The 23358-nt window shown below is 42.3% G+C and overlaps 1 protein-coding gene across 1 annotated transcript in view; it reads left to right on the top strand.

The window, feature by feature from the left end:
* The window catches only part of LOC126198980 (bumetanide-sensitive sodium-(potassium)-chloride cotransporter-like), a 222794-nt gene that overhangs the window by 20620 nt on the left and 178816 nt on the right, over positions 1-23358 (top strand). The window contains exon 2 of the mRNA XM_049935645.1: positions 9626-9779. Coding sequence (XP_049791602.1) covers positions 9626-9779 — 154 coding nt within the window. The remainder of the gene's footprint in view (positions 1-9625; positions 9780-23358) is intronic.

Genomic DNA, 23358 nt, shown 5'->3' on the forward strand with positions numbered 1-23358 from the left:
TCTCAGACTCAAGAAAGTTTATTGTATTTGAACTGAGAATATGTTCATGGATCCTGCAGCAAACAGAAGTTAGGGATATTGGTCTATAATTTTGCAGGTCCATTCTTTTATGTTTCTTACATACTGTAGTCACCTGCATTTTCCAGTTGCTTGGGATTTGGTTCTGTGCAAGAGATTCACCATAAATGCAAGCTAGGTAAGGGGCCAATGCTGTAGAGTAATTTTTGTAAAGTTAAACAGGGTTCCATCCAGACCTAGTGATCCATTTGCTTTCAAATCTTTCAAGTGTTTCTCTAAAACAGGTTTGCTTATTACTGTGTTGTCCATATGGGATTCTGTCTGATGGTCAAATGACGGTATGTTCGTACAATTCTCCTATGTGAACAATTTATTGAGAGTGAAATTTAAAACTTCAACTTTTGTTTTGCTATCTTCAACTGCCACACCAGACTTGCCAACAAGGGACTGAATGGAAACCTTACATACAATCAGAATTTTCTCAGGTTCTCTGCCAGAGCTTTTGCTAAGGTGTGACAGTGATAGTTGTTACATGCTTTGTGCATCGATCTTTTAACAGATGCACGAGTCTCTACTAACTTTCGCTTGTCATCATTTATGCATTCCCTTCTGAACAGTGTGTTCAACAACCTCTGCTTCCTCAGCATCTACCGAATTTTCTTATTAAACCATGGTGGGTCTTCTCCATTCTTTAACCATTTACTAGGTACCTAACTCTCCACACCATGATTTATGATCTGCTTAAACATTGCCCATAATTCCTTCACATCCATCATACTGGAACTAAGTGATGCCAATTCACAGTGATGCCAATTCACAGTGTAAGTGAGATGTTATTAACTGCTTATCTGCTCCATCTAGCAGAAACACTCTCCTAGCCTTCTTGGCTGATTTATTAACTTTTGTGATCATAGTTGCTATAATGGCATGGTCACTAATACCAGTTTCTATACTGACATTGTTGATAAGGTCTGGCCTGTTTGTAGCTACAAAGTCTAAGATATTTCCATTGTGATGCGCTGCCAAGCTAGCTGCTCAAGAGAATTTTCAGAAAATGTGCTAAAAAGTATTTCTCATGACTATCTGTCTGGAACACCCCACCCACGGACATCCCAGTCTATACCTGGTAGGTTACAGTCGTCTCCAATCAGTATTGCAAGATCTGGGTACACACGCACTGTTGGCTGTTGACTTTTGTTGAATGACTCTAGAACTGTCCCAGCAGAATCGGAAGGTCAGTAAAAAAATCAAAAAATTAACTTGGTTTCACCTACACCTGTCATTCTCAACTTTGACCTCAATAGAGACAATATCTTTATCAACTGCAATGAACACTCCCTCTCCAATGGCCTCTAATCCATCTTTCCAACATACATTCCATGACTTGCTAAACATGTCAGAGCTTTCCACTTCAGGTTTCAGCCAGCTGGTAGTCCCAAGAATAATTTGAGTTCAAGAACTTTCATGGAGGGCAGTAAATTTGGGAACTTCATTACGAATACTTCGACAGTTCACTGATAAAATTGTGACAGTCAAAGTGTCTTTATTCTGAAAGCTGTTTGACTTGCCTTGCTGCATATCAACTGGCAAGTGTTCATCAGAGCACCTCAAACTACTGCCTAGCCTAAAAAGCCCTCATGTGCACACCAAAAAGTAATCTACTACCAGAATAGCTTGCTTCCTTTGTGGATTGCACCCCTGACCTATCAAGGGGAGTCCTACAACAAATCCCCACACAATAACACACTCTCTCTCTCTCTCTCTCTCTCTCTCTCTCTCTCTCTCTATCTATCTATCTATCTATCTATCTCTTTCTGCAATGACAAGCTGCCAAAGCATTCACAATTTCATGGTTTGAAGCACTCCTATAAATTGAGAGCAGGGTTATTCTTCGTGTAAATGGAAGTGCATATTGAACTGATAAGCTAATGAAGAATAGAGGCATTGTAACTGTCATAGTAGACAAACTTAAAATCCATCAAGGCAGAAGTTGAAGCACATGAGTTTGTTTGTGCAAGACTTGATATAAATGTTGGACCTAAACTTACAAGTGAATCTTTTTATTGATCAGCAGGCACATACAGATGTAACCAAAAAGTTTACAGAGAACTTCAACTCATTAGTACGTATGTTGGCCAGTTATGAAGTCATCAATGGAGGAGACTTAAATCATCCAATAATCAATTGGGATAATTGCAGTTGCGTAAATGGTGGGAGTGATGTTACATCCTGCAAAACAAACTAAATGCACAGACTATACATACTACCTCAGGGAAATGGAGATGGTGTGGTAAATGTGTAGTATCATCACTGGTTTCATCTTATCTCAGAATTGTCTGATAATGACTTGGTAGTAACAAAAACTGATGGTGATACAATTTTTGTGGCCCGAGGCTGAAATAAGTAGCTAAAAAATAATGTCTTCTCTAAAAAAACTACCTGAATTAGATAAAAGTAGTTCTGAAGCACACTCATGATGGAAAAACACATATATTAGATCCAATGACAACAAACGGGCCTGACCCCTTCGAGAATGTCCAGACAATCTGGTATTGGTGGCAGTGTGAAGTGTCTAACAACAATGATTACCACAGTGCAAAGATCAACTAAAACAATAAGAATGATTTACATTTTCAGTAAACTAGATAAAAGTGCAATACTGAAGTCTCAGGGAGGATCTTGAAACTTTTAACTCTTTGTCGGAGCATGTAGATAAACTGTGGCTCAATTTTAGAAGCGTAATTGTTACCTCACAATGGGTACATATGTTCCTTGTGGGATAATTCCTAATGTTATACAGTCTCTGTGTACAAACTTCTAAATAAAGAGTGACTACTCAACAATAGGTGTTAAATGATGATAAATCAAATGCACTAATCTGTCAATTGAAATAAATTCTGGTCATGTGTAAAGGCTGTCTGTGACAAGCATGGATCTTGGAAATGGTAACTGAGCACCACACCAGTGCTTATGAATGTAACTACAGTGAAATAATGTATGAAATGTCTTGCTACAGAAGACACTGCATGTTGTCTAAGATCTTGGGTCATCAATAGGTTTAGAAGTAATGAAGGGTGTGCCCCGCTCACTCTGTTTTTCTTTCCCCCTCTCTCCAGATTATGCATCTATAATGAAGGATGTGAGAAAAATATGCACAAATATTTAGAAGTGGATAGTATTTCAGTATGGCAGAAGGGTTGACAACTTGCCGTAAGTATTGACAAATGTATAATTGCGCATGTCATAAAACCCAAAACATTGCATTTTGTGACCAGAATATAAATGTCACAATCAGAATGGGTCACCTCATTTAAATACCTGGGTCCAACAACTTGGAGATATAAAATGGAATTGGGGGCTGTACCAATTGCAACAATCATTGGCAAACAGTGCTGAAATCCAACGAAGGTCACTACCAATTGATGGCAGTAAGGAAAAGTGTAACATTCAGAATGGAGTTCTGAGGGGTGTCATTCTCTTGGGCTTATGGGGAGCCACAGCGACATACCAGTTCTAACCCAAAATGATTGGTGGGATGAATACTGATGAATAAAAATTGGTGGCAGCCTTGAGAGGCCGATTCATGGAGAGTGAGTAAAATTTGATGGTGCCAAGCAGTGTCATGTGTCTTATATAGGCTGAAAAAGAGTGCAATGATATGGTGGCATTTAGAAAAATCCTTTCAGATTGCCTTTCCAACCTAACTAGATGGTTAGTTGTGAATTGTCCCTCCTGTAAATGACAGGGGCAGAAAATGTTGCATTATTCGAGAAACTAGCATAATCTTTGGGCTACCACTCTTTCAGCAGTTTGCAGAGAACACTGGTGAGGCTAATAGGTTGGTAGCTGTGATGAATTTTTGTCCTGGTTTAAAGAGAGGGTTGATACTGTCTCCCCATTGTGAAGGGAAATCACCTTCTAGAAATATTTGGTTGAAACCCTGAATAGATGGAATCTGAGTCACATTCAGATGGTGGAGCATAGACACACTTTTTAGATAGATATTTGAAAATTGTGTACTTGAACACAGTTATCTCCTTGATTGCTTTTATAGCATCAGGAGACTTGTTTTATAGTCTAATACCAATGGTGTTCATGTTTTTTTATGTCATGGCCTCCTTCTTTTATTACATGGAAGTTGTTATATATTCTTGCCTTGTATTATGGAAGTCAGAATTAATTTTCAGTTTATTTTTATTTAATTTTAGGCTAGTTATTTATTTTTTAAATATACAAGGCAAAGGAAGTGAGGCATGAGAGCATACTGCACAACATGTTGTACTTGACTTCAATGTCTGCTTTGCAGCTTATACCATCCCATCTTGACCCTCCCACCACTTCCTTTCCTGAAATGTGTAGGTGGTAAATCTCTCTGCAACGTGCCCTGCATTCCCCCTAACACCCCCAGCCACAACCTTAACTTTCTAAACTTTCTGTGCTATACCTGCCTTTATCCCCTTTCTTTCTGCCTCTCCAGCCTCCCGCCCTTCACCAATTCTCACAGGCTCTGTCGAATCCAGCCTAGTCATCAAATGTTCAAATGTTGAATCCTGCGTAATCGTCGAGTGTGGGGTGTCTTGGAAACCTGCTTTCTCGGATCGCTAGACAACATTCAAACAAATTGTATTAATGAATTTCATTACAAAATGAACAAATACAATACTTAACTGTGTGTTACACAGATGTGTCACAAGCAAAGGGCAACAGACAAAATAATAAAGTTTTTTCAGTATAGACAATGCTACATAGTACAAACGAAATGACTAGTCTTGAAGCTACCCTTGAATTGGCCACAATCAGTCGGGCGCAGTGCTTATGTTCTCTTTGTACAGGGACCATTGCTATCGCATTGTCATCCTGGAGAGGGGTTGGTCAGCGTGCGATTGGCCGACATCTTCTCACTGCCTCCTCTTATCTATCGTTCTTGATTGGCGTGCCGGCACTTGACGCCATAACAGGTTCACATGCATAATTTTTCTGTCACCATAAACACAGCTCTCATGAACCTGCAGCTAGCAGCCCACCATCCAGTCTTCTCCACATCCCCGCATGCCTCCACAGGCAGCACTACATCAACAATTCCCACCTCTACACCAATGTCCCTCCCCATTCCCACCTTTCACCTTTTCTGTTGTCCTGAGGGGCTTAAAACACACTTCAGAGTATGTGTGTTGTAAGCTTGGGGGCCACAGACAATTGCAGTACTCCATCTTTCCCTGTGCTGCAGTATTGGCCTGTGAGTCAGTTTCCCCGTTGACAATCTAGCTTGTATGTAGAACTTCAGTTTTAGCTTTTCCCACTATTTTACTTGTGTTTGGTCCTACCCAGCATGGTAGCTAGTACATATGGGAAGGACGTATTCATCAGATACTTGGTACCCAAACAGTAGTAGACCCCAGACTACACAGAGAATGCACTGTTGATGCCACGGCTGTTACTTCCCCATACATACCAATGAGTAAGTGCCGGTCTCTTAAGAGCACCAGGATTCTTAGCAATGGCCATTAAGTGGGCTGTGGCCATCAAGCCAGGTCACTGGTGATTTCGTGCTTGGCTATGACGGAGCCACAGCCTTTGCTGCACCTAAAGCAACAACAAACATGCAAAGAATATCTGCCTTTTGAACTCTGGTCAGATGACACACTTTTCCACAACTACATAGTCATTTTCAGCCATTTAGCTTTGTTCTTGCTCCTCAATGCTTTGCAGACTGCAAAGCAGTCATTGAAGTAAAGTACAATATGTTGTCTGCCCACAGATTTGCATTCCAGTGACTGTTTCCCCTTGAATGGTGTTAGACAGGACACTGTTAAAATGGTTGGTTCAAAGGGCAACCTGGCTGTGATACAGTTAGCAGGCTGTTTTTGAACAACAGAACGGTTACCAAAAGATGGTGGATCATGTGCAAATTTGGAAGACAATGAGGCAGATTTCAGACAAGGGCAATACACCTCCCCTTGTGGTCTTGGTGGACAAGCCTGAAGACATGGCCCCGAGTTTACTTGGATACTTTTTTACTGTTGCTGCACCATCCAGACAAACTACTGTGTTCTAGGTGTTTTGTAGGACTGTGAAAATGAGGATGCTCTGCCTCTTATCATGTGGAAACTGGAGTCGGCTTGGTCTGGCCAGGGATGCTGCTGTTGGATCTGGTCAGATTCATTATGCCATGCTCCATCTTTGCCCTGAAGTCAAAGCTAGCTTCTCTCTGTTTCAGTCAGATTTGGTTTGATGGTCAGCACCCCACAACTTGGAAGGAGGCAATATTAATTCTATTATGGAAACCAGGCAAGGATCGTACCAACCCTAACAGTTATCAGAGGATAGCCCTTACCAGTTGTATGGGTTAAGACTCTCAAGCACATGGTCAACAGCCACCTCATCTGACTCCTTGAATCCCAAGGTCATCTGTGCCAGTGCTCTTTTCAGGTACTACTGTTTTGCTCTTGACAACTTAATTCTATTAGAGACTGATACAGAATTCCTTCTTACATTGAATTTTGTTTTGTTTTGTTTCCAGTGGTTTGTTCAGCCTTTTAGTCCTGCAATCAACCCTCCTCACTGACTTCCACTGCTTTATTATCTTTAAAACATGTAACAATAATTTAACTAGATCTAACTTGAACTTGACATTTTCTAGTGCTATGGCTACCATTATGACATTTGCATTTCATATTAACAAGAGTACTCTTCATTCACCAGTACCACAATGTCATGAAATGGCCCGATGCCCAATAATTTCAAATCCATCTGTCCATCCAGCAAATGTGTATTAGCAAAGCATGTGATGCTATGAAATTCAAGGTCTTCTGTGAAATAAAAATAACTACACCATTGGACTGTGTAACATGCCGGGCTGTTTCCTCGTATTAGTGCCTCTTGCTAGTTCACGTCACAACTGGATGTACCGGTATTGAAACATTTCCTCACCCAGTAGATAGTGCGCAGTGTTTTCGACCTACCTTACTTTGTTTATTCAATATTGTCTTCCCGGTAGCTGCGTCCGTCTCATCTAAATCACACTGAAATTAAGAAGCCAGGATCCTCGGTTAAGTTATCCAAAATCAAAAGTCAAGATCGTATTCATTGTTGAACATTTATGTCAACCACAGTACGATTTATTTGTTATTACTCGCACACACAATATTCATGTGACCAGGCCTCTTACACTTAATTCTCACATTAGGTAGGTCAAAAGTTTTCCAGTATTTAACAATTTTCACAATTACACTTTTTTGGTACGACTGGAAAAATTAACTGACTTGCGCACTTTAGCTCCAAGAGAATCTGACCGAGAACTAGCTGAAAACTGCACCAGCTCGGACCTTATATAGACGAGCGCTTGAATATTTGACTATTTCCATTAATATATGATAGTTTATAATTTCCCAGGGTTAAAATGATCCTTTCTAACTGGTTTTGAAGTTAACTATTGGGTTTTATTATTTAAATAACATGAGTGAGCTGTATCAATTTAAATACATGGAACTAACTTATGCATCTGCCGTGGGAATTTCCGACTTATAACCACGGCAGCCCTTTTGAACAATAATTTTTACATATTCAAATTTACTTAATTCTTAATGAACTTACTAAGTTGCAACTGGAGTTATTTTACGTAGGAAAATATAGGTAGCAAAAGTATCGAAACAGATCTTGGAATTATTTGGTAGTTTGGTCACAATTGGCACTGAAAGTCCTACAGGCTACAGATTTTAAGTCTTAATATCTATTTAATTAATAGACTTTAGGTTAATTGAAACACTTTGCTGGAATCAGTAAAATTTAGGCTTTCTTTTGGATGCAGTCTTATAGCTGAATTTGATCTATTAGCTCACTCGAATTTTACTTAACATGTATTGCACAATATACGTCATTATTCATAACTTTTAATAGTATGCATTTCCAATAAAACTGATTAGCTCATTACTTTCAGAATAGATGTTAGAATGTACTGAAATAATAGATTTTACAAGGTGAATGTTATTTAAACTATTTCTGAATTCTGTACTATGAGGCTGAAGGCCACAGAATCTGTAGTCGGAATCTGAGCAGTTTGTGGGGGGGGGGGGGGGGGGGCGAAGAAATTCATTGCTTAACTAAGTTACTGAAGGAGTGTAAAACCAAAACAGGATATCAGTGGGCAACCCTACTTCGTTACAACTGGAAAACATAAATTATTGTCTGCATAATAAAAATTTGGAAAACACTTCCTTTGAAGCAATTTTGATATTTTTTGAGCAACTGTAGTCTGAAAGTAAATTTCAGAAAGAAAACAAATTTAGAGACAGGATGTTTCATTTTACTGTGTTTCATGCTGTTTTTGCAACAGTTGCAACTGAATTTGCTGATTTTGAATTTTAAGTTGTGTTTAATGTTGAGATAGCTGTATCTCTTGTTGTTTTAACAGCTTAAACATAATCTTCTGCATTTCAGTTGAAAACTGTTTCCTGTAGAGTCTTGATTACCTCTTCCAACTATTTTATTTTTGCTGAACAGATATCATACTGCACATTACAAATGATACACGAATGCACAAAAATACATTCATCTGAATGCATACATCATCACAGGTAGCCAAAACCAGTGCTAAATCAGTGTACAAATCAGTACCAGGAACAGAAGAGAATACAGTTAGTGGAGAGTATGCACACACATTTGTTCTAACCCAAGAACACCATAACTTTATTACATGAAAAACATAAACATGTGAAAGACAAAGCACAGAAAACAGGTGACACACAAGTGGCTGTCGGAGGCTTGTGCTGCAGCCTGTATAGTCATTATCTCTAACAGAGAGTGCAGCTGCTTCTGTACCAGCAGGCCAGGTGGTCTCTAGTGGCCGAATCAAGTGCAAACTTCACACACAAACTGAGAGACAATGCGCGCGCGCACACACACACACACACACACACACACACACACACACACACACACACACACACATTCAGTAGTCACAGCAACATTAAATAGAATTATTGGAGATGTCCTAGTTCACAATCAGTATGGCATAGAGACCCAATAACCATATATTCTTAAAGCATGTAGTGATTATTGTTTGAACTGTAGCAGCTGATCTTAGTGGGGTCACTAAATTATTTGTGGGAATAAGTAACAATTGTCTGTAATATGATGATGCTTAGTACTGGATCATGTCATCTGTTTGAGAGTGGGCTCCATTGGTTCTAGCAAGTTTTTCGAATCTGTCTCAAACGAAGACACTAAATACTGAATAAAGTGGATAATGAAGAAGCTGAGTGCACAGTGGGTGACACTTTTTTTGACCTAAACATGTCTGTAGAAGTTTGAAATATTGTTTGGAAAAGTCCAAACATTATTGAAAGGACTTCTGGTGCTGAACTATCAAGGATTAACTCATTGTTCAACCCAGTTTTAATCCATTTGGGTACAATTGTGTCCCTTTGATCAATTTTAGTAATACAGATGACTATAAATGGAGAAAAATGAATATATTAAGAGGTCAGGATTTATCTGTGAATTACTATACTCTTTCTGCAATTAATCAAGTAATCATTTCTGAACAGTTGCTGAGGTATGGCAAACTGACTCAAGATATTCTTTAAAAAATCTTTCCTTTACTTTACAGGGAATAGAACCATTTGTTGGTGCCTCAACCGAAGACATGAAAGTTCCAGTTAAATTTGGATGGATTCAAGGAGTCCTGGTTCGCAATCTTCTCAGCATTTGGGGAATAATGTTGTTTCTGCGCCTTTCATGGGTTATAGGCCAAGCAGGGATTGGTAAGTCTGACTAGAATGCTATTTTTTTCCATTAAAACAATTTGTTTGGCGGTGTATCCCTCATGGTAACAAGTTTCACAGTTCTGAGCAGTAGCACCTGCTCTACTATTAATGTTAGCATGCTTCAAACAATGAAAAATAGTGTCTGCTACTGCTACTACTACTACTACTACTACTACTACTACTACTACTACCACTACTCTCTGGGAACCTTATACTTCCATTGTGTATGGAAACATATTTAATGTGCAACGGGGGACAGCTAAAAAGAGACAAGTCAGAAAATAAAAAATATAGAAAGCTATAATGGAGTGAAGAAGGAAGTGGTTACTGTGAATAAATGCTGAAATGGAAGAAATTAAAATAAATTAAGGCCAGGTGGTTGGTGAGAACGAAGGACATGTTGTAGTTCTAGCTCACACATGTGGAGTTCTGAGAATTGGTGTCTGGGAGAAGAATCCAGATGGCGCATGTGGTGAAACAGGCACCAAGGTCATGACTGTTATGTTGTACAGCATGCTCTGCAACAGGATATTGTGTGTTGCCTCTGCCTATGCCCATTCATCCTGACTGACAACTGGACAGCAGTATTACTGATCTAAAAGGCCAAACAGTGTCTACATAACAGCTGGTATATGATCTGTTGTTTCACAGCTGGCTCTTCCTTTGATAGTATATGTTTTGACAGTCACAGGGCTGGAATAGATAGTGGTAGGAGGATGCATAGGGGTAGGAGCCATAGGGTAGGTAGATGGGTGCAGAAAGAGTGTAGGGTCTGACAAGGATATTGCAGAGATTGGTAGGCCAATGAAAAGCTATTCTAGGTGTGGCAGGCAAAATCTGACAGAACTGATCTCATTTCAGGACATGAATTTAAGAAGTCAGGACCTTGTGAAGTAGCTGACTGATACATTCAAGACCAGGATAATACTGGGTGAAAAGTGGTGTGCTCCGTAGTAGGCGGGGTTAGCAGTCCAGGATGGGATGTGATGGCCCGGGAAATCTGCTTTCAAACTGGGCTGTTGGGATAATTATGTCCAGTGAAGGCTGAAGTGAGAGTGGTGGTGGATTGCTGTAAAGAGTCTGCATCCGAACAAATACATTTGCCTCGAATGCCAAGGCTGTATGGGAGGGAATGTTTGACATGGAAAGGATGGCAACTCTCAAAATGTAAGTACTGTTGTTTGTTAGTAGGTTTGATGTGGACAAAAGTGTGTAGCTGGCCTTCAGTGAGGATGAGATCAACAGCTCACTTTCAGCCCTAAACCTGCATTTAACCATGGTGCTTTGGTGAAGGGCCTACTTTCCTTTACACACAATGTTAACTGGAAATATCACTTTGCAATCCAACCCCAAAACTTTTCCAACAGCAAACTTGTCACTGAACCCTACCTTGCACAATCCCAACTTGATTCACCACCACTACCTCAGAATCGTCCCTTCCAAGCCTTCCAAGAATTTCTCACAACCAGCATTGCTTCACAACTTTTCCTCAGGTCCCTACAATCTGGTCCTAACCTGTCCTCTGCGGAACTCCAGACTCTTCATCCCTAGAAGCTGACGACTCCATTATCCTCCCAGCAGAGAAAGGATCTACCACTGTGGTACTTGACCAACAGGAATTTGTTAATAAGGTCTACGCCAGCTGTCTGACATCTCTACATACAGCATCTGCCATACAGATCCCATCCCTGTGATCCAAACTGGCCTGCAGTCCCACCTAAAAACCTCAGGCCCCTCACAAGGACTTACACCTCAAGCCATAGAACTTCTTATCCCACACAAACCATGCACCTCCACATTTTACCTTTTTCCTAAGATCCACAAACCTAATCATCCTGGCCGTCCTATAGTTGCTGGCTTTAAAGCACCCACCAAACATATATCAGCCTTAGTTGATCAGCATGTGCAACCCATAGCGCAAAGACTCAGATCCTATATTAGAGATACTAACCATTTCCTAGAAAATTTGAAATCTGTGCCTGTCCCAGTCCCACCACACACATTGCTTATCATCACTGATGGCATCTCCCTCTATACCAACCTCCTCCAAGCACATGGTCTGTCTGCTGCTGAACCCGCCCCCCTCCCGGACCAGCCCTGTGGACAGCATACTCGCGGAGGCAGGTGTCCCTCCACTGCGGTTCTGGCGCCAACGTTTACTGGCCGCTTATGCTACGCATGTTTGTAGCTTGCCTGGGCATCCTAATCATCGTCTTCTGTTCCCACAGTCAGTCGTCCGTCTCCCAGAATGTCGGCCCCGGTCGGGTTGTACGATCGCGATCCGCGTCAGAGAGCTTCTCTCCGGGCTTCGGGTTTTCCCTCTTCCACCTCCTTTCCGGGCCCCTCTGCATACACCCCCGTGGTGTGTCCCTCGCCCTTGCCTTCGGCTCGAATTGGCACAGGGCCCGAAGGACTCAGTCCCTCCGGAGGCCTTCCGCCGCAGCTTTCTTTCCATCCTTGCCACGTATCAGGGCTCTGGTGTCGTTTGCACTGATGGTTCGATGGTTGCTGGTCGTGTCAGTTATGCTCTGACTCTAGGGGACCACTACGAACTACATTCATTGCTGGCTGGCTGCCGTTTTCACTGCTGAGCTGGTCGCCATCTTTCGTGCCCTAGAGTATATCCGCTCCTGCTCAGGTGAGTCCTTCGTTATCTGTTGCGACTCCCTGAGCAGTTTACGAGCTATCGACCAGTGCTTCCCTCGCTCTCGTCTGGTGATGGCTGTCCAGGAGTCCCTCCATACTCTTGCCTGTTGCGGCCGCTCTGTGGTCTTTGTGTGGACCCCAGGCCATATTGGGATACCCAGCAATGAACATGTTGACAGCCTGGCCAAACAGGCCACCAGTAAACCACCTCTGGACATTGGCCACCCAGAGACTGATTTGCGAGCGATCTTACACCGCAAAGTTTTTGAACTTTGCAACCTGACCACGCCAAACAAACTCCATCCTATCAAGGAGACGACAGACGTGTGGTGGTCATCCATGCGAGCCACTCGCAGGGACTCAGCAGTCCTTTGTCGGCTCCGCATTGGCCACATCCGCTTGACACACAGCTGTTTCCTGTGTCATGAGGACCCACATCTATGTCGCTGCAGGTCGGCTTTGACAGTGGTCCACATTTTGTTGGCCTGTCCCCTTTTAACTGTGCTCAGGCAGACGTTTGTGCTGCCTGATACGCTCCCTGCCCTTTTAAAAGATGACACTGCTATGGCAGGCTTAGTTTTGCGTTTTATTTGGGCAGGGGGCTTTTATCCCTTAATCTAAGTGTTTGTCCTTTTTGTATTGATTCTGGCCTTTGGCCTATGATTTTAGTCTGAGTTTTTAGTGTGTTTCTCGGTGGTTGGCTTTTCCTTTTTTGTCTCTATGGTCGGCCAACTACTGTCACACTCTGTGTAATTTTGATTCCTTTTGTCTGGCCTCTAAGTCTAAGTCTTTCTTGTCCTGTGACGTCTGTCGTCTTTTCCATTGTCGTTTTTATTCTGTGTGGGTGTTTTTAAGTTTTGGAGAAAGAGACCGATGGCCGTAGCAGTCTTGTCCATTTAATCCCACAAACCAACCAACTTGATGATCTCTGTGATAATAATCATTTCCCACTGATCCTCTTGTTCCCTTCTTCGCCTCTCGATGATCCAGTTACCCCAGTGAGCCTTCCATCATGCCAATTGGCCTGTACATCATTCCCAGGTTGTGTTTACACCTTCTTTGTCATGTTGTATTGATGAACTCATCTGTGATCTGTCCACTAAAATAATCTGCACTACTGGCATTGCAGTTCCATTGACAGGCTAGGTCCACAGTTAGCCAGTTCCGTGGTCAAGTGCAGCTATTGCCACAGATATCTTTGATCATCATTTCACCTTGCGACATTTGAAGTGGCACCTGACCTCCGCCAGTCTTATTACTTTTAAGTATCTTCATGCCAAAGCCCTTTACTTACAAGGGAATGGTCCAATGAGGCAAAACCACCCTGACATTTTTTACACAGGAAGAAGACAACAAAAGAAATGCACTGCCAAAATTTTAGCTGCTAAGAGGCTGTTGTAAAAAACGTTGAAGTTAAACATTTTTGCCACACAAAGAACAGCTTATAACAGCAGTTTGTACAGCCTTGACTGCCAAGCACGTGACTAGGCAAATCACTCACGCAGCACTGTATAGCGGAAATATCTGGAGTTCACAGAAACCAATTTTCAGCACCTGAAACCTGGTTTACAATGGAGCGAATTGAAGTGAACGTGTGCGAATGAGCACTTGCAGAAAATTCGCTACCGTTTGCTTGTATATGAGTAGAGTCGTTTATATTAGAGGGAATGGAAGACAACACGAGATAGCAAACAATGCCTATGAACACTATGCTATTAAATTTTAGTTTTTGGAGCTAATATTCAGGGTACAGGATACAACTGTATCTTGTTAAAACCACAATCCAAAACTTTGCTGTTCAGTGAGGATTATTGTGCATGGAAGGAAGAATTTAAGTGTCTCAATTTGTATGGAAGTGTGATGTGTGGAGATCATGCGCTTGTCATGGAATTGCATCTCCATCTCGCCTTAGTGCTGGTCCAAAATTTTCCTTGTATATTGGCTGCCATTCTTCCCTGGTTTCTCATTACCATTGAGAGGAAATTTTTTAAACAGAACACTAATTACTGACATCAAGCATCATCTCAAGAGGTGACAGAGCTAGCATTTCCACTACACTTGTAAGGTCCAGTGGTCATATTCTTTCTTATTTTTTTCCCAAAACACAAATGGTCTAGTGGCAAAGCATGCACTTCGTGATCCAGAGCATGGGATCAAATCCCATTCAGATCACAACTTTTTCACTATGATTTTTAACAGTGTGTTCACTTCTCACAGATGTTGGAGTGGCCATGAAAGACATATGGTTTGGACTCCACATTAAACTGCAAGTCTCAATTTTCCAATCAGGTTAATGGGGAAGGTTAGGGACACGAAAGTGGCTGCCGTGGTGTCCAGTTGAAAGACCTGCAAGAGGCCTACCGGGTATACCAGACAGAATTCTCTTTTGCTCATGTGTGTTAGCTTGTTTGCTCTGGTGAAGCCCTGTCTTTAAACTATACAATCTTTTTTTTTTTTTATTTATTTTTTTTTTTAATAACTTCATATCGACAGATCAATTCTTGCACATGTACGCCTAATAAAAGTGGCTAGCAGAGAAAATAAAATCATGGCAGTGTTCGATGTCGCAGATGACTTCCATCAATGAGCACTTGTAATTTGTTGAAATGAAGTGTATCTTGCAGTACTACATTTTATAACAATTTCTGTTGGCCATTCCTTATAATAATGTTTGCATGTTGTTAGTGAAACAGTTCTTGGTTTATTCCCTGTAGTAGTCACAAAAATACGAAGTGTCTATTGAATGACAAAAACAAACATCTTTCTTGGACCAGGCACACCGGACAAATGAAAAACTGATGCAGTCAGGCACTTTGCAGTTACCACTAGTTTTATTTAGACAGAACTGGGATGGAGTCAGAAATGGCCCCAGCCATTGTTCTGCATATTGTGCTGCATACCAGGCGTACTTGATCAAATTCATAAAGTGTGGCAAAGAAAACTGGTAATGCACAAATAACTGGAGCTTAAGAGTACTGTTCTGCTGATAAACTTGAAATGAGAGAGAGGTATTGGAAATTTTGTTGTGTGATAATTTCCTGAGAAATGCTTTCCACTATCGACAAAATGCTTTATCAAGAGGTTGAATCATTCTAGTAGTTCCCGGTGGAATCCACATTACATCTACAGATTTTTCATTGTCCTTCAAAAAAAAACTGAGGCGTTGTTATGTCCAGACCATGAATCAAACAAAAGCAATGAATTAGTTTCTGCGGCTGGTAGGAATACGTTTCGAATGAAATGTTGAAAATTATTCTTTACCATTTTTCCAGATTATGATACGTCAATTACTAGATTTTTGCAACTTAACAGTCCATTTCTGATTTTTTGTTCCAATTCGCCTTGTAGTTCTTGAAGACAGATATACAGCTGCGGAAGCAGCAAACCACTCATACTTATCACTGGTATTATCGTATATGAATGTGTCATTGCGTTCATTTATTGGGCAACCATCTCTGTCTTTTTTTCACCCCAAAATGATAAAGTGCCGTCTGCACACAGTTCTTTCACGAAATCTGACTGATCAGCATTATAAACAGCACTTGCGGGGATAACAGCAAGTTTAGTCTTTATGTCAGCTTTTAATTTCTATATAGCATTGTCTATCACTGGCAGCTGCTCTAGACATTTACATGACATAAACTTGGTAATTTTGTGACTTCCTATACTGTAAGATTTCCCAAACCTGCATAGCCAGGTTGACGAATCCTGGAAATTAGCAGTGTTCATGTCAGATGCAATTCAGAGCGCTCAGTCTCATAGATCTCCATCGGTAATGGTGCATAGCCTCTCACGAGAAGTTCTAGATCTTTCAAACAGTTTTTCATTCAGATGGTTTCAGGTTTCCGTTTGGTGCATATTTCTTACTTGTAGTTCATTCTTCCATTTTACAGTTCATACTCCGATTTTACGAAACAAAAACACTTTTGCAGACAGCATAACTTCAAGTGTTTTTTCCCGCCTTCATTTAACCAATATATCACTGCTGAAAGCTGTTGCAGTACGTGTTTTTTCTGTTGCAGTATGTGGTTTTTTTTTTTGTTTTTTTTTTTTTTTTTTGGGGGGGGGGGGGGGGGGGGGGCTTGGAAGGTATTCTTCAGAACTGTTACTGGTGCAGCTGATGTTGTCCAAACCACAATTCATAGAATCATCATAGTTATTTCCTATTTCTTCTAAAGTATCCACAATTTCAAACGAAATGTCGATATCATTCAAATGAATGTCAAGGAAATCAATCAACAAATGGCACATATGTACATCCTCAGGAGAAGCAGGTGATTTTGGTTGGAAACCACACTCATATTTCATCATTGCTAAATTGAGAATGTTAATTGGATTCCACGTTACCGTTTAACTGGAAGAAAAAGAAAGGAACTATTAGCTGGCATGCCTTATGAAAGCAAAATAAATATTAATTCAGCTTTATCTATATTGCCAATACTGCAAAAAGCAACTGATAATTTGTAAAAGATGTTATTTGAGTGGCTAATTCGAGAGAATAGTAACTCTGTACTGTAGTGTCAGACACTATCAATGAACGGTAACCTGAAACATCCTTTACAAATTACGATCAGGTTGTGTCATGTTTCCTGCTTACTAATGCACTGCCAGCCTTGGCTGTATGTGTGCCTAGTTTCACATGCACAGTTGATACAGCATCAGTAGGGGTGTACATTTCTACCGCCACCTGGTGCACTACAAATTTGGCAATTTTCAGCTTTTTTTTAAAAAAAAAAAAAAAAAAAAAAAGATTTGCAGTGCCTCTTAGCACCTAAAATTTTGACAGTGCATTTCTTTTGTTGTCTTCTTCCTGTGTAAAAAAAAAAATTCAGGGTAAGTTTAAACATGTCTTATTGGACCATTCCCTTGTTAATCAAACAGAGCAAGTGGGTGTGTTAGGAATGCTGTGTCTCCTCTCTATGTTCTTCTGTCCATTCATCACTGGTGTGGGCTATACTCTGCACCCTCTAGGGTTGTTAGTGGCAGTCTTCCATTCTGGACCTCGCACTTCCAGGTGGCCTTTGTACAGATTCATCAGTTGTCACGGAACATCTCATGACCCGTTTTGCAATTGACTCTGTGTCAGCCACCTATCCAGCTGCCTTCCTCTTCCAGAAACAGCAAGCTGAAGATTCCCACCTATGTTTTAGCCCATGTCAGGCAGAATCATACAATGAACCTTTCACTGAATTGGAGCTTCTGCTAGTCCATTCTTTTTCCCATGACTCAGCTCCTGGCCCTGATTACATCCATAACCAATTGCTTCAAAGCTTCAATGCTCCACAACAACAATATCTCCTCTAGGTGTTTAACCATATTTGGCCCAAAGACATTTTTCCCTGTCAATGGAGAGACAGTATTGTGGTTCCTGTCTTTAAACCTGGAAAGAATCTGTCATCCCTTGACAGTTATTTGCCAGTCAGCGTGATTAATGCCCCCTGCAAGTTACTAGAATAGACGGTGGCTCCTCAGTTTAATTGGTTCCTTTAATCTCAGGACCTTCTATCTTCTTACCAGATCAGTTTTCAGGAAGTATGTCTCCAACTGATCGTTTGCTTTGATTGAAAATCTCTGTTCAGCAGGCCTTTTCTCAGAGCTGCCATCTTGCTGTAGTTTTCTTTGATCTCCATATGGCATATGACACAGCTTGGCACCATTACATCCCCCTTACACTCCTTAAGTTGGGTCTTCAGGGCTCCCTCCTGATTTTTATTCACCAGTTCCTATCCCACTGGTCATTGTCTGTGTCGGCACTGTTCTCAGATCTCCGTGGTCCCAGGAAAATGGTGTTCCACAAGGCTCTATGTTAAGTGTTCATTTTCTCATTGTTATTAATGCACTTAGGGCCTCTGCTGAACCGATGGTCACCCCTGCTTTGTATGTCAATGGTTCCTGTATTTGAGCTAGTTCCCACTCACTGGCCTCTGTGGAACATCATCTTCAGGATGCCATCTGGTGTGCTTCCATGTGAACACTGTCACACAGTTTCCTCTTAAATTGAGGGTGGTGCATTTCCTTTACTGCCGTACCGTCCATCCTGCTCCAGAGCTCTACCTCAAAGCCCAATACCTGACTGTGGTTCCCAGATCAGTTTCTTGGGTCGTCTTTTTGACAACAAGCTTAGTTGGTTGCTGTATATCCATCATCTGAAGGTTGGCTGTTTTCATAAACTCAGTGTCCTTCACTTCCTTGCCCACCCGCCCACTGCCTGCCCTCAATGGGTTTACCGGATTGCTTCTCTCCACCATGATTTCCATCACCCCTCCTTGTCCTCTTACCCATGTTCCCTCCTGACCATGTCCCCTTGGTTAGTTTTTAGGACCCGGATTCAGATGAATCTCTTCCGGGGTCTGAAACCCACCATCAATCCAATAGTGTTCCATTGTTTGTTCTGAACATTACTATGGGCGTTACAGGATGCTAGTGTTTTTTGCACCAATGCTTCTAAATCTGCCGATCATGTGGTATATGCCTTCACTTCTTGTGTTGGCACAGAACACAATCTCTTGCCTGCCACATGTGGGGTGTTTACTCCAGAACAGATGGCCATCTGTAAGGCTCTCTGCTTCAATAAATGGTCATCACTCACTCGAGTTCTGTTATATATGGACTCAATTAGTAACCTTCAGGCTATTGCTCGGAGTTTTTTCCCACCACCTCTTTGTCTCTGCCATGTGTGCCCTTCTTGCTGATCTTGGTGGTGGTGGTGGTGGTGGTGGTGGTGGAACAATTAGGGGTGTGTGCAGAAATGTAGCCTCCCACTTCAAAGATACCAACCATTTCCTTCACTGACTCTCCACCATCTCCCAGACCTAGTCCGCAAACAGAATTCCCATGCCATTTCCCCTCAACCCCCCCCCCCCCCCCCAATCGGCCCACCACTGCAAAGTACAAGCTACAAAAGAGTGCTCCCTTTGTTACTCATGTACAGCTTTGTTCAGATTGTACTTCATTGTAGATAACTTCAAAAAATCTGAGATTACTATTAATATTGTCCACAAGCCCATTAACATACAATATGAACAGCAAGTAATCGACACACTTACCAGTGTTACACCAAAAGTCACTTGTACAAGGGCTGTTCAATAAGTAATGGAACATTATTTTTCCTCGGGTAATTTCAGTTAAAAAAAAAGGTGGTATTTGTTGAGGGACATCCTGGTACATTCCCAGTTCAGCCCCGAGTTTCATGAAGTTCAGATGAGCTGTGACACTATACATAGCTTACAAAATAGAGTATGTAATGGAGGTGCATTCCAGAAAGCTGTCATTGAGTTTCTTTCGGTGGAAACCAGATCATGAGATACTTAAAGGCACTTGCAGAATGTCTATGCAGACCTGACAGTGAACAAAAGCATGATATATCATTGGGTGAAGTGTCTTTCATCATCATAACAAGGTTGTGCAAACCTGTCTGATCTCCCGCATGCCAGCTGGCCACACACAGCTGTTACTCCTGCAGTTTTGGAATGTGTGGACACACTCATCTGAAGTGATCAACTGATCACAAACGAACACCTGGCTGCTAAACTGGATGTGTGTATTGGTAGTGCTAGTGCTGACACACTCATCCACCCCCCCCTAGGGGGTCCACAACTCTTTTGTGGATACGTGCGTAGCGAGCACGGGACCCCGAGCTAATGTGGCCCTCCTTCCTTTCCGGGCTGCATACCCTCCCTTTCCGCATCCTTCCCTGTCCCCCATCTTCGCCCCCCCCCTCACCTCTGGCTCTTTCCTTCCCTTTCTCCCCCTCTGGGAGTATGGTTTGTGCCTACGTCCGGAGACGGACGCTCGAAACTCTTACAAATTCCTTGCTTTCTATACTTGGAAGTCTTCGTCCTTCCTCTGTCCTTCTCTTTTCCTTCCCTCTTCTCTTTGCACTTTTCTCCACTGTGGCGTTTGAGACCCCTCATCTTTCCTTTCCCTTTCTCTTTTTTCCTCCCTGTGCGTGTCTGAAGGCCGACCCACGCACTTCCATGCGTAACCGGTGACGGGGTAACGCGTAATTCCCTGCCCCGGGTAGACAGGTAGGACACGTACGTACCCGCTGGTAATGGCCAGGCCCAGGGAAGGGTGATTACCCGAGCTGATACCTTCCGAAAGTGCCGATTGGTCCCTCCGTCCGTTTGTCGGGAGGTGTGACCTGAGGTGTGAACAATCACCTAAGGCGGGAGTGCCCTCAGAGAGGGCCCCCACAAGGGAGGAGCGCGCCATCGGAGACACCGGTAATCATGGGGGATTCTTCCGCAATGGTTTCCTCACCTTCCACTATGTCTACTCACAAGCGTAAGTTCACTGAGTCTCAGCCACAGACAGTTCTTCCATCGTTGCCACAGTTCCTTGTTGTTTCTCGGTCTGACGAAGGTCACGACTTCTCCACGGTCAACCCTTTCATTATTCAGAAAGGTGTTGACGCAATTGCAGGTCCTGTAAAGTCTTGTTCCCGGTTACAGAATGGCACCCTGTTGTTAGAAACAGTCAGTGCCCTCCAGGCACAAAAATTGCTGCGTACCTCACTACTACACACCTTCCCTGTCCGGGTGGAACTGCACCGTACTTTCAGTTCCTGGCGTGGAGTCGTCTATACACGCTCCCTCGATGGATTGTCTGACGAAGAAATTCAGCACTACCTGTCTGACCAGGGCGTAACGGCTGTTCATAGGGTTATGAAAAGGGTTGACACGAACATCATTCCAACCCGCACTGTCTTCTTGACATTTGACAAAGTTCAACTCCCATCGAAAATCAAAGCAGGCTATGAGATAATTTCCGTTCACCCTTACGTCCCAAACCCTACGCGTTGCTATCGGTGTCAGCGGTTCAATCACACCAGCCAGTCCTGTTCCAATCCGGCCAAATGTGTTACGTGTGGCAAGGATGCCCATGAGGGTGCTTGTCCACCTCCATCCCCTCGCTGCATCAACTGTATGGGTGACCACACTGCTTCCTCTCGAGATTGCCCCGTTTTTAAGGACGAAAAGCTCATCCAGGAAATTAGAGTGAAGGAAAAGGTGTCGAACTTTGCTGCTCGAAAATTATTCGCCAGTCGACAGCCCACCGTGCCTCAGACAGGAAAATACAGCACTGTCCTCGCTTCTCCTCGGCCAACAAAGGAGGCGGCCACGCAGACTTGCGACCTCACCTTTAGTACCACGGTCGTCAGATCGGCCAGTGCAAAGATCGCCCGTTCAACCTCACCACTTTCGCCTGCCCACTCTCTGGCTCACCATTCGTCGGGTTCTGCTAAATCTCGAGCCCAAAAGTCAGACACCAAGACTTCGAAAAAAGAGCATACTCGTGAAGAGTTTTTAAGTACCGCAACTTCCCAACCATCGGTTCCTCCTTCATCTAAACATCATACTTCCAAGAAGGCTACAAAGAAATCCAGTTCCTCTCCTTCTCCGCATAGGCGTGTCCCGTCTACGGCACCACCTGGTGGAAATCGCCCTCGGCCGTCTTCTGTGTCGCCGAGGCGCACTGCTGGCGGCCGATCAACCGGCCAATCGCTGGTGGCAGGAGTCTCATGAGCTGTTTTAGTCCTTACTTTTCTGTTCTTTGAGGGGTATACTATAGTGACTAAGTTTGTCATTAAACCCATGAAGTTCTTTGATTGTCAGAAAATGGAGCAGGGGATGCCCCTACACTATTTCTTGTATCTCAGTTGCAAGTTCAGGTAAATTGTGTTCAAAGTCTTGGTATGTAGACAGATGCAGCTTTTCTGGGGCATTCTAGTGAGTATGTCATGAAAATTGTCATGGGTGGACATCATGGTCATATAGTAGAGAGATTGTCTAAACCTCTCTGTTTAAAGATCCTGAACACTGTCCACCACAAGAGAATTAAATTGGTTGTGGAATTTACTGAAGCAGTCCTACACCTCACTTCTGTAATGAGGTTGGTAAGATGCCTCTTGCCATACAGCAGTGCTTACCATAGTGAGTGTGGGTTAGAATTGCTTTACCATACTGATCTAGCAGCACAACCTATATACACTGAACATATAACAACAATCAAGTGAATAAACAATTTGCTATTCAAACAAAGGCACAAGTTGATGAACTTGTATTAGATATTTCTTCTCTTAAACAGGAAAGGAGCTTATCAGACTCAAGCTAAGTTTGAACATTGTGGAACACAGGAAGACAATGAACCCTCCCTTATGTTTGTAACAGTTTAAGAGTCCTGAGAGTGTATAGGTCTTTACCTATGTTTCTAAAGTGGGGAAAAGTCTTGAGTGTTCTGTCATTTTCCCTATTTTCACTTACTGCACCATTCAAAATTGCCTACTGAAGCATTTCTCATTGTATTATGCTGAACTTAAAGTGGCAAACAGAGTCTTATGAGTTTAATACAATGGGAATTTACTTATGTGCTCAGATGTCCTTCATGTCTGGTAGGCAATGCATCACATCTGCCCAGCAAATACATTGTGTCAGATGATGCAAGTCATTATAACTCCCCTACATGAGGAGGAGGAGGAAACTGTGGCTGTATTTTTCTGGATACTACAGCGTGGTGGGATCATGGCGTACATCCTTGAAATACAGGACTGGGTCAGTGGTAAAGAGCCAGATGATAAGTCCAAAGGTCCAAAGTTTTACCTACATTGAGTCTCTGGACTTTTTCTTTCACATGTTTTTTCTTTCCTCTTCGGCAATCATTTGCGTGTGAGAGAAGTACAAAGTTGCACCATGGTTCTAAATCTGTTACATAGTAATAGGACCCCCTATGACTATCTGAGTAAGACAGTTCAAAGGTTAGCAGGAGATAAAAGGCAAATCAACTCTAATAGGACTATGCAAAACAAAGCACTGTGCCACTCAAACCAACCTTCATGTTGTGACATCTTTACCTAGGAGGGACAAAGTAGTACTTGCTTGCTTTTAAGATTGGGCATTGCCCTTTGATGCCTGCCACCTCCTCTGACAGG

Source organism: Schistocerca nitens, chromosome 8, assembly GCF_023898315.1.
Source record: "Schistocerca nitens isolate TAMUIC-IGC-003100 chromosome 8, iqSchNite1.1, whole genome shotgun sequence".
In the NCBI taxonomy this organism is placed as follows: domain Eukaryota; kingdom Metazoa; phylum Arthropoda; class Insecta; order Orthoptera; family Acrididae; genus Schistocerca; species Schistocerca nitens.